This window comes from Dermatophagoides pteronyssinus, unplaced genomic scaffold (genome assembly GCF_027571235.1).
Source record: "Dermatophagoides pteronyssinus isolate colony J.1.1.1.1 unplaced genomic scaffold, Derpt_VIB-CSIC_2022.12 sq0006, whole genome shotgun sequence".
Taxonomy (NCBI): Eukaryota; Metazoa; Arthropoda; class Arachnida; order Sarcoptiformes; family Pyroglyphidae; genus Dermatophagoides; species Dermatophagoides pteronyssinus.
The window spans coordinates 406,034-418,776 of record NW_027461530.1 but is presented as its reverse complement, the minus strand read 5'-3'; the positions used below and the strand labels follow the sequence as shown (position 1 = coordinate 418,776).

Below are 12,743 nucleotides of genomic sequence, written 5' to 3'. Positions count from 1 at the left end.
GATAATGTTGATGATAACCTTGTCAACGAATAGGACTTTTGAAAATGGATAGCGTGGTTTGCTTATATAACCATTTGCAAATCGAATCGCATGTCATCATTACGACGAATTGGATTTGTTGTTGATTTTTTCAATAAAATTATTGAGCGAAAATTATTCCATTCAGATATTGTCATTGTAAAGAACAAAATGGTTGAAGAAGCAAAAAAATTGGCCGCATTCGCCGCTATTGATGATCATTTGAAGGTTTTTTGTTTTGTTTTGTTATTTTGAAAAATCCTTGATTTTTTGTTTGTTTCTTTTTTTAAAGAATAATATGGCCATTGGTGTTGGCAGTGGATCAACAATTGTTTATGCTGTTGAACGTTTAGCGGAAAAAATTAAAAATGATGGCTTAATGGTAACCTGTGTTCCAACATCATTTCAGGTAATTATCATCAATTTAATGAAGTAATTACCATGCATAAATTTTCTGTTTTGTCCATTAAGGCCAAGCAATTAATCACCAAACATGGTTTAATAATGAGTGATTTGGAACGTAATCCTCATTTGGATATTGCATTTGATGGTGCCGATGAAGTGGATGAAAAATTAAATCTTATTAAAGGTGGTGGTGGTTGTTTAACACAGGAAAAAATTATTGCTTCAGCAGCTAAAAAATTAATTATTGTTGCTGATTATAATAAACGTTCAATACGATTAGGTGAACAATGGAAAAAAGGTCTGCCGATTGAAGTAATTCCAATGAGTTATATGTTAGTAAAACAGAAAATTGAATCAAAATTTGGTGGTGAAGCAATGCTTCGAATGGCTAAAGCAAAAGCTGGTCCATTAGTAACTGATAATTCAAATTTTATATTGGATTGGAAATTTCCCGAAACAATTTCAACAGAAGAATGGTCCCGAATAAATTTGGAAATTAATAATATTGCTGGTGTTGTTGAAACTGGTCTATTTATACAAATGGCAACAAAAGTATATTTCGGTAATCAAGATGGAACTATAACGATTGTTTAATAATAAAAATATACAATATTTTTGCGAAATGAAAACAAATAAAGATCAATATTTTTTTATAAAGATTCATTGATTTCTTATTGTTGTTTTTGTTCATTTCTAGCAGCTATCCACAGACCAATCATAATCGAACCAATACCAATAGCCTGTGCAATAACACGACCTCTCATCATAAATTGTTGTTGACGTGAATCACCACGATTTAATGCACGTAAACCGAATCCCAAAAAACCACAAGCACCGATAAAACCTATTTTGGATTGGATTAGAATTAGTTGTTTTTTTTTGTAAAAATAAATATCATCAGAAGAACAAACCTAAAGGTGCAATAGGATTTTCCAATGTTCGTCGTTTAGCTTTTTGAAAAAATGTTTCCGTTTTACTATAATCATCGATTGTTTTCTGTAATTCGATCCATTCTAATGAACTCATTTCATCATCAACAGTAGCAACAGTGGTTGATTTCTTTTGTTCCATTATCGATTTTATCGGAAAACAAATCAAATTCTCGCCACTGTCATTGCTAATTTCGAAAAAAAAATTAAAAAAAAATAGTTTTTCAAAAAAAATGATAAACAAAGACAACATATGATAATCCTCAAAGAAAACATGCTATATGAACAGCCCGTTTTCAAAAAAAAAAGATTCGAAATTCGAAAAAAAACATTCGAAATTTGATCCGCATTCGATCATCGAAATCGATTATCGATCGATAATCAAAAAAACAAATTGTTGATTTTATGTTCAACCAAATCGAATGATCAAATTTGAAAAAAATCAATCAATTTTGATGATTTAATTAATATTTTTTTTCGATTTGATAAGATAAATTTACCCGAAACAATTGAATTGTTTGTTTGTTTGTTTGTTCAAATTTCTACAAAGATTTCCAAAATCGATTCACACCACCATCACCATCATCAATAATGATTTGATTAAGTCTTCTAATAAAGACATTATTTCAATTTTCTCATCATTTTTCGAATCAATCAGCGAAAAAAATCGAACCGAAATTGCCATGCAAATTTGAAATTTATTCACGACAAACGAAAAAATATCTGGTGAGACAAATCAATTGATATTCCCATATTATTATTATTACAGAAGATAATAATCAAATTTTTCTTTTTCTTTTTTTTCGCTTGAACAAGTCTAGCTTCTTTCACCGAAGAAAAAAAAAGATTGTTATTTTTCTTTTTCAATTAATTTGATTTGATTATAAAATACAAATTATTGATATTGTAACCAAATTTCGACGACTACAACGAAAACTTCGACACTATGTTTTGGACTTTGTTTTCAATTCAAAGATTATTTCGACCGAAAAAAAAACGAAGAAGAAGAAATAATTTAAATGTCTGTGATTGTGAACACCAACAACAACAACAATGATAATAATTTTCAAGAAAAAAAAAGATCACGATTGAAATTGATGATTCCGAAACCAAACCAAATGAATTATTAACATTTTTAAGGGTGGTAAATTGAATTATTTTCCAACCAACCAACCAACCAAACAACAGAACAAACCCAATGATTATAATGTATGCATCACACACTGTCGAAATAGACAAATTTTTACCGACAATCAACCAACCAACCACATAGATTACAGAATCATCGAAGAAAAATAAAAATCAATTGAAAATGATGATCACACGCACACACACACACACATTGGACATTGACCATGTTATTTCACCATTTCGATTACATTTTTTGATTCTATCTGGTCTTGGTATTTGTAGCAGAATGAAAAAAAAACTGTGTGTGTGTGTGTTTTGGTTGGTGGTTATAATAATAAAGTTATTATCATTATTATGATTATTATAGGGAAACCACCACCATCATCATCAACCTTATTATTATTATGGAATGGATATTGCAAAGTTCAAATCGTTTTTTTTCTTCTTCTTTCGGTTTCTTCTTTTCAAATTCAAAATTCAATTCAATTCAAAATTTTGTTTTTCATTTACCACTGATTTTAATATAAAAATAGTAATGTTATTGTCATCATCATCATCATCTATCGATGGAAACGTTTTCTTTTTTATGGATGTAAAGATTTTTTTTTCACATCAAGAATCTTGAGAATTCGGGTTGCCTCTTCTTTCATCATTTGAACAGCAGCTTTTATCAAAAAATTGAATTCATTTAAATGTTTGGTTTGTTGGTTAGAATTGGAAAGAAAAAATGAATGAAAATTTTCTTTCTGACTCAACGAAAAAGATACCCGAAAGATTTGAGAGGCCAGACCGGCTTTCTTGTTGTTGTTGTTGTTGTTGGGAATGAAATTCGTGATGATGATAATCATAATGATGATTATCGTTATGGTTATTTGATGATGATGATGGTGATAATGGAAATGATGATGATGATGAATATCCCCAAAAATAATATCATTGAATTACAAACAACAATGACAATGCGATGATGATGATGGCCATTATCATCAAATGAAGGCCACCATCATTGGATGATGATGATGATGATGATCTACATTATTATCGTTGGATTCGGCTTTATTTCAAATCGGCGATGTTTCATCTTTGAGCAAAGGTTGATATAGGCAGAGGAAAAAGAAACATTTTGGGTAGAAATAGAAATCGAACGATAATAATGATTATTATTATCATTATTATTAAACTAAACTAAACTAATAATCTTTATGTGTTGTGCGCCTTTTAATTTTCTTTATCACTACCACCACCACCACCACCATCACTTTAGTTGTTGTTTTCTTTCACCGACCAATCTGATAATAATAATGGCGGCATGTTGTAACATCTATCCATCCACCCACCCACAAACATATACACAAAAGAATGGCGGTCATCCGGATCGATCAATCGATTGACCGATCGATGATAAAACGAAACCGCCATCAAATCAAATGTTATCGCTCTGTGGGCCTGTATGTTCATTTTGGCTACTGGTTTACTATAGCCATACATATAGAGAATATCAAGAAGCGACAAAAAATTTAATCAAAACGAAAAATAAGAAGATCACGAACCACCGACAATCGAATAAAAAAACAACAACAACAAAATTGACACTTTTACAATCTTGAAAAGAAAGAAAAAAATTATTCGGTTGATAAAACATAAGAATTATATACTACGTGTCCACTGAAATCATTTTTTTTTGTCTCTCTCTTTCACCATAAAAAAGATAATTGAATTATCATCATAATCGAATATCATCGGAAAAAAATGATAATAATAATAATAATAATTCGGTTGGTCAATCGACCGATTCTCTCTTTGAGTCTATTTCGATACAAGGTGTGTCGATTTCAATTTCAATTTCAATTTTGTTTCGTAAATTGAATTTGTCATCATCATCATAATAAAGACATTTACCTTAATTCTCTCGTTGTTTTTTCTGCCTTTCTCCCATTCGATAATAAAGATATCAAAAAAGATTTTTTTTCCACGGAAAACAAAATAATAATTAATAATTTTTTCATTTTTGGTGGACCATTATCATTATCAGGATCCAATTTCGAGATATCATGATTTGTGTAACAGGAAAAAAAACTTTTACAAAAAAAAAAAATGAAAAAAAAATAATTATTATTTGATTGTAATCATCAACAACAATGTCGAATAAATTAGAAATACCACCCAATATCATCATTATCATTATGTTTTTTTTTTTGGGAAAAAATGGATATTTTAATTCCATTCACATATGGACATTTTTTAGGTGAATGAAATATAGGAAAAAAAAATAATTTCATCTCTGCTGCTGCTGCTGTCTTTTACGTTTGTAAAACACAGAGAAAGCTAATTAGATGGTTTGTGTAGATTACAGAGACCAATTACAATTTGAAAGAAAATTAGTTTTTTTTTCCTGAAATTTTTTGTGTTTTTCCAAAAAGAGAAGAGAAAAAAATGTCACCAAACCAATTGATAATTTCATTTTCCAGTAACAGTCAAATATACAAACAGTGGTTGTTGTGGTGGTCAATTTTCTGGTCGCTTAATAATAATGGGTATAGGTTTTTTTCTCTTCGGGTTTTCTGGTTTTTTCAATCTATATAATTGATATGGGATGATGATCAGGGATGATTCGGTACCAAAGAAAAAATCAATTGTTTTTCATTCAAATTATAACCTTCATTCTCAGTCAATTTTTTCACCTGAAAAAAGGTCGGGAAAAAAATTGCTTTTTTAAAATTAAGTTGTTGTTTTTCCCCTTGATTCTCCGTTCCCCCACCTACAATAATGGCAACAACAACAGCAGAATTATTCTTTGTTTCCCACTCCCACACAAAAAATAATCAAAAAAAAAATAATCGATTTTTTTTTGTAAAAACAATCGATCTATCGATCGATTGTGAATTACTTTTCGTTTGAAAAATAATGATTACCGCCCATCACATTTACATTCGCACAGATTGTGTTTTGTTTTGTTTTTTGGAATGATTTTCAATCTCACAGATTTATTATTATCATCATCTCATTTCATTTCAACGAAAAAAAAACACCAAGAATGAATTTCAAATCAAGGCGGGGTCATTCATAAAAGTTTGTTGTTTATATCGAGAATAGGATCTATATATTGTTTTAATTTAATGAAAAACAAAAAAAAAACCTAGTAAGGTAGAAATCGGTGACATTACTTATAAATTCAAATTCGACAATGATGATTTGAATCGATAATTCATTCATTCGATTAGTTGTTTTTTTTATTCAAAGCAAACATTTTCTAAAATGATTAATGCCTTTCTTTTGTTGTTGTTGTTCGACTATTTCCACACAGAGAGGAAACACAATGAATGAATGAATGAATTTACATTTGAAAATCTAAAGCTAAGAAAAATCATTAGCCACACACACACACACACACAGACAAACACCATGATTTTACCATTAACAATTTTGTCAATTTTTTTTTTTTTTTGATCATCAACAGGATCATTATTAAAAGGCGGTGAACAAACAAAAATTAAGATCAAAGAAAAGAACGAACAAATTGAGAGAAAGAAATAAATCGAAAAAAAAAGGTGTCGAGATTGATTGTTTGTGTTCAAATAGCCAACAATCATTATTCAAATTCAAAATGATTCTCTCTCTCTCTCTCTCTCTCTCTCTCTATCTCGCCCATACACTTAATAAATTCATAAAAATTAATAATGATCATCGTCGTTTGAATATATGGATTACGCCCGAAAATGTGTTTTTCTTAAATCCTCATCATCATCATAATTTCATTCATAGCTTCTTTTGAATATTTTTCTTGGAATTTCAATTCGCGCATTAATGGGAAACAAAAAAAAAGGATTTTTTCTTAAAAAGTTCATCATTAACCATCAACCATTTATTATCATCATCAAAAATTGCTGATGATGATAATCAAGTGTTAAAGGAAACACACAAATACAATCAACTTATTAACCCAAGATTGAGTCCAGGAAGCTCATCATCATATTTTTTTAAATAACTTAATTTCTTTTCTTCGACAACACGGATTTCCAACACCGGGTTATTATTAACCATCGGATACTGGTCAGGTGATGGTTGTGTTAATCATCATCATCATGGTCATCATTGAATCAAGGCGGAATTTTAGATGTTTTAATCAACCAGAAAAAAAACTGGTGATTATATGATTGGCATTCAAAGCAGCAGCTGCTTCTGATTGAATCAAATTAGCCAATGTTTTTTTTTATCGCTTGATAATCACCGACTAACACTAACTGATACTGCTGGGTGATTTGTTTTTGATAATTTAATTTTTTTTCAAAAAAATTCAAAAATTCAATGAAAAAAAAACAAAAACAACAACAACAGAGAATTTCATTAACACGCACGCACACACACAGGATTGGCCAATTTCATTACCTTCGAGAAATTTGGAAAAGAATTCGGCAAAACATAAACAAAAACAAAAACAAAACAAAAAACAAGCCCAGAAATTGGATCTTTGATAATGACTTTATTAAGCAAACGAAAAAGAAACCGACGAAAACAAAACAAATGTAATTTCCTGATCAAAACAATGTTTAACCACGATTATCGTTTGTTTGATGATGATTAGCCTTATGTGATCTAAAACACATTGCCCTCATTAAGTGTTTATTATTATAAAATCATTTAGTCATCATCATCAACAGCGTACCAAACCAAACCAATTTCTATGGTTACCTTTCTACCGACCGATCGAAATTGAATGAAACAAACAAAACAACTAAACTGAAAAACTATAACTTTCACAAACCAAAATAACACAGAGATACCACACCAAAACTTGAAATAATCAAAACTTGCAAAAAAAACCTAACTTAATCGGACGTGATACACGACAGATTTAGGTGTTGTCTCTCTCTCTCTCAATCTCACTCACTTCATTCAGGTAAATATGATTATCTCTTATGGCAGCAAAGTTTTGGAAAGAAAAAATCTGCACGAATCAAATAGGGAAAAAATCAATGGAATAAAATATAAATTATTTTAAACGAATCATCATTATCGTTTTTCTTCAGAAAAACCATTATACTAAACACCTTTTTTTTCTCCTCTTGTTGTTGTTGTTGTTGTTGTTGTCGAAACCTATTACCGATCATCATCATCATCATCATCAAGGTAATCGGTTTTTTACCTTGATGATGATCATAACTTGTTCAAAATTGTTGTTGTTGTTGTTGTTGTTATAAATAGGGTAATCATATCAATTTCTCAAAAATGATGATAATGAAAAATTATAGTGAGAGAGAGAGAGAGAGAGAGAGAGAGAGAGAGAGAGAGAGAGAGAGAGAGAGAGAGAGAGAGAGAGAGAGAGAGAGAGAGAGAGAGAGAGAGAGAGAGAGAGAGAGAGAGAGAGAGAGAGAGAGAGAGAGAGAGAGAGAGAGAGAGAGAGAGAGAGAGAGAGAGAGAGAGAGAGAGAGAGAGAGAGAGAGAGAGAGAGAGAGAGAGAGAGAGAGAGAGAGAGAGAGAGAGAGAGAGAGAGAGAGAGAGAGAGAGAGAGAGAGAGAGAGAGAAAATGGTTCAATACCGTGGTTGGTGTCAGTCAGTCAGTGTTAGTTAGTCGAGTTATACGCGGATCACTTTGTTATGATTTTTTTTTGTTCGGCTTTTTTTGACTTTGAACATTTTTTTTTTTGTTTCAATTTTGCCGCCATTATCAATGGCTATCACCGTGTTAAAAAAAATAATGTTTGACCACCGGCCAACAACACTTACTTGCTGCTAAAACGTTGTTTGATCGTGGCGGTGTTTTCAGTGATGATCAAAACGATGATGATCGGTTCGTTTCATAAGTTTATTAGGTTTTTTTTTGATTTTTCTAATAAAAAAAATGTCCGGTAAAGAATTTTTACGAGCAAAAACGAAAAACAATTTAATGAAATTGACTAACTGACTGACTGACTGAATCAATCAATCATCAGACAACCCAAAAAAATTGAAGGAATCTTCTTTGGATGGCTTGCCCGATAGAAGACCCTATCAAATTTTTTTTTGTTTTGAAAATTTTCAAACTTACTTTTCTCTGTGTGTAAAGTGATATGTCGACAAGTCAATTGGATTTTTTTGATTTTTGATTTTTTCGGTTTGGCTTGCTATTATGCTGACGTTTATTTTTTGAAAAACATAAAGGTCATAAAAATTGACTTAATTTTGTTTTTGATGAAGACTTGAATTCATGGATGATGATGATGAGGATCAATCATCATCATCCATAAATTTCTTTCTTGTTTTCTATTCGATATGGTCGATTTGAACGGTTTTTCTTTTTTGAAACAAATTTTTTCCTTCATTTTTTCCACACAAAATCGATGCTATAGAACAGAGCGGTCACATAGAGAGAACTATAAAATTGAGAGGAAAAAAAAAGATAAGAAATTTTTCGAAAGATTTTTAAAAATTATGCAATCAAGAAAAAAAAATCAGATAATTTTTTGCTAATTGGAATCGATTCGAGAGAAAAAAAACGATACGATACTATCGATTATTATGATTGACAACTATTTCAACAAAAATGACCAAATACTAAACACAATGTTATTATCACTATTTTGATCCTTATCATCATCATCATCATCATCGATATATATAGGTCTATATGGGACTTTCAACAAATTCAAAGTCTGGAATTTTATCTGAGTCTGGATTTATATGAAAGACGATGATGAGGATCATCATCATTATTTTGACTGAATAACTGACCGTTGACCGTTAACTTTTCGCAAAAAAAAATATTCATCGTTACAATTCGGTGAAATTCAAAAAAAAAATCAGTCTAGCCAGCCAGCAACCATCATTGGGTTTCATGTTGAAAACATTTTGAATTTAAAAAAATTTCCAAAATTGAAATAAAACTTTTCTGATTTGTCCCGACTTTGTCGCCACGTTTATATATTTGTCATGGTGTTACCATGAATGTCACAATGAAATTCGTTTGTTTTTATTTCTTGTTTCGAAATGACATTGCCCTTTTCAGTTGACCTTTTTGTTTGTTTTGTTTTGTTTGGCCAGAGCTTTGCATGTTGTGCATGGCTTGGCTTGTTGGCCTGATTTAAGGGCCCACTTTTGGCCAAAAAAAAATTGAATAACAAATTGAAAAGTGTTTTTTTCGTGGCTTTTGATTTTTGAATTTAGCATAGGGGTAACCACCTATCCGGCGGTTCTAGACCTAGAGAGAAAGAGAGAAATTGGTCATGGTTTTTTTGAATTTTGATGATGATCGTCGTCATCGTTTATGCTTGTTTTTTGTTCAAGTGTGTACTTTGTGTTTCAAAATCAAAAAAAAATAATGATGAAAAGAATGTCATTGTGTATTTGAATGTGCGATGCATATCTAAATGATTCTGATGATGATGATGATGATGATGATAATAGAAATTTTCTAAAATAAATCAAAAAAAAAAAATGGTATTGATATGGTGGAAATAGACGACAATCAAACAAACAAACAATGACGACAAAAAGGCGCCTTCAAGGGCCAATGATGATGATGATGATTTTAGACCAAAAAAAACAAAAACCTAAACTATATTTAACACGCTTGTCACCATCATCGTCAGCAACGACAATAATAATGCCGAGAACAGATTTTCAAAGAAAGATGTCTTAATTTTTACCATTTAAGGTGTATATAGTGGTGGTGGTGGAAAGACAAAGAAGAAGAAACAACCGTTTAGCTTCAAGGCTTCAAGAGAGAAGAAGAAGATAATTACTTTAATTAGCTAGTTTAGTAGTTAGTTTAGTTTATTTAGCCGATTTCCAAATAATCAATCAATCAATCAATGGGATAATCAATTGGAGTGCAATTGCAGCAAGCAGTGTCGGTGTGTGTGGGGTGAATAAATTGTGTGTATGACCACAGTATTGGTTGAATGGGTCAGCAAAAAACAAGAGAAAATCATTATTAATGATGAACGCTTGATGCCTTTTGTGAACCAAATGAGCAGCAGCAACAGCAGAAAAAAAAATCAATCATTTTTTCACTCGGTTTTTCTTTCTTTTTTGGCTATCAAATCAATCACCTTTTACAGGTATTAATTAGCCAGGAGAGAAAAAACTCTCTACAGTTTTTCTCTTGACGTTCAAAAGGTGTTTTTCGTTTTCTTTCATTTAAAAAAAACTTTACACAACGTAAAAATCATTTATCAGAATTGATTTAACCGAAACACACACACACTTGAATATCGATCATTCTCATCGGATTCAGATCAAGCTTTTTTGACAACAACTTTTTTTTTTTTGTTTTTTGTTTTCTCACTCTGGTGCCTTCCTTCCTTTTCTCATTCGATTCGATTTGAATTGATTCGATTGATTTTTTCGATTTTTCCTTCGGAATAAAAAACGTTCAATTCGTTTCGCCATTACAACACACACACACAGCGAAACGAAATGAAAAAGGTAGTTATTAATTTACTCACTTCGATTCGTTTGATTCCCGAAAAACCGATTTTGTAGTTCGATTTTTGCCATTCAATTTTTTTTAATTGGCCAAAAGTGTGAAAAAAGCTATAAATAGTGCCGGGAGAAAAATCAGGCAGGCGATAATCGATCAATCGATTGATCGATGTATCGAACAACTTCATTAAGAAAATACAACAAAAAAACCGTTTTACCTTGCTATTTTTTGAATGAAGAAAGACTTTTTTGTCGTTCAATTGATTGGTTCCTTGTTGTTGTTGTTCTTGAAAAACAACAACAACCACCACCAGGACTAATCATCAAATCAGATCATCGATCTAATCAATCGATTGACATTCAATTGGATAAATTGAAATTTGCTTCTTTCATTCTGGTCACAAAACAACAATTGTCCCAATTTGAAGCAAACCAGTACATATGGTGATGATGACCGCAACAAATTTCGAAAAAACCATTTTAACCTCTCTCTCTCTCTCTCTCTCTCTCTCTCTCTCTCTCTCTCTCTCTCTCTCTCTCTCTCTCTTCTCGCATTGGGGACATGGTGAAACAAATTTGATTTTTTTTGATTGTTTCAAATTGAATTATGATGATGTGAAATGTGGATTATAAAGTTAAAGTTTCTAAAGGTCCCATTACACGAGCGCAATTGCCTCAGAGATTTTACTTGAGATGTGGGCGGAGCGAGATGGCCTCATCGGTCGGTCTCATTCGAGCTATTACACGGTCAAATGTTGTTGTTGAGATCGTTCTTCGTTGCGACACCAAGAATAATAATTTCTTGTTTCGTCGTAATGTTAATGAACGGAAAATTGACGCAAAGCATTCAAATTGTTTTCAAATTTATCTTTCTGTTTATTTTGATTTATTTTTGATTTCCGTTTGTTCTTTATTCGTTGTTTAATAAGGTATAATAATTAATTTCTCTATAAAAAGGTATTTTTATTTATTCAAATTGATTCAATTCAATTCAATTTATTGAAAAGACGTTTATCCGAGATTTCGGATATTCACGTCGAATAAAAAAGTTACAAAAAATTAATTTTAAAATTTACAATTAATGTGTGTGTTGCCTTGGTATAGATAAATGTATTTATTCATAAATAATAATCCATTATCAATTGAAAATATATAAGAATCGGTGGAAACAATTCAAAAAATTAATTTGAATTGCTTAAAAAAATAAACATTATATATTTCGTAAAAACTTTTTCTTGTTTTTTATGCAACTTTTCCGAAAACTTCCCAAAATCTCAACTTTTTTGTGATCGACACAGGCCTACTTGGCTGTGGCGGTCGATGAAAAAACTCATTCGAGCTGAGGCACAGCAAAAACATAGGAACTTTTTTTCTGCAGACGGCCTCAACACAATTTATGCTGGCCGCCTCAGCGGCAATTGCGCTCGTGTAATGGGACCTTAAATAAAGTTACTGTATTGTCATTTTTGTAAAGGTCCAGGTGAGAAAGAGAGAGAGAGAGAGGTGTGAGCAAAAGGCATGACCATCACACCATCACACCAACCAATCGACCAACCAAAAGAAACAATTCAAATTCAAAGATTGTATCAAATTGATTTTTTGGAAGAAACAAGAATGGAGAAGAGAAATTCAACAATGTAACAATCATCATCAATTTGGCAACCATGCCAGCGAAAAAAATGATCTATTTTTATAAACTGAAAATGACAATTTGATCTTGAAAAGAAATGAAAAGATGAAAAGAATTCATTCTGATAATGATGATGCATTATTATTCTTTAAAGTTTTTTCTTTCATTGTTGTTCATTAATGGAAGCTTAATTACTTAATGGAATCATATTCTGGAGTTTTTGAATGAAC

The 12,743-nt window shown here is 31.1% G+C and overlaps 2 protein-coding genes and 1 long non-coding RNA gene across 4 annotated transcripts in view; 2 read left to right on the top strand and 1 right to left on the bottom strand.

Moving 5' to 3' along the window:
- The first annotated feature begins 30 nt into the window (after positions 1 to 30).
- On the top strand, positions 31 to 1,080 carry Rpi (Ribose-5-phosphate isomerase). The gene is made up of 3 exons (XM_027345279.2): positions 31 to 246; positions 311 to 427; positions 490 to 1,080. Exons 1-3 carry the CDS (start codon positions 91 to 93, stop codon positions 1,015 to 1,017), a joined length of 801 nt encoding a protein of 266 aa, XP_027201080.2. The 5' UTR covers positions 31 to 90; the 3' UTR covers positions 1,018 to 1,080.
- Positions 981 to 12,743, bottom strand: part of LOC113795097 (HIG1 domain family member 2A, mitochondrial-like) — a 29,868-nt gene continuing 18,105 nt past the window's right edge. The window contains exons 1-3 of one of the 2 annotated variants that reach the window (XM_075820348.1): positions 4,383 to 4,504; positions 1,335 to 1,540; positions 981 to 1,267 (exon numbers count right to left, since the gene is read on the bottom strand). In XM_075820348.1, coding sequence (XP_075676463.1) covers positions 1,095 to 1,267; positions 1,335 to 1,540; positions 4,383 to 4,489 — 486 coding nt within the window. In that variant the 5' untranslated portion in view covers positions 4,490 to 4,504 and the 3' untranslated portion in view covers positions 981 to 1,094. Of the gene's footprint in view, positions 1,268 to 1,334; positions 1,541 to 4,382; positions 4,505 to 12,743 lie in introns of those variants that run through there. The other variant, XM_075820349.1, reaches the window with a different exon arrangement.
- Positions 1,658 to 2,745, top strand: LOC142645086 (uncharacterized). The gene is made up of 2 exons (XR_012846269.1): positions 1,658 to 2,078; positions 2,174 to 2,745. It is a non-coding gene; the product is annotated as an uncharacterized LOC142645086 (long non-coding RNA).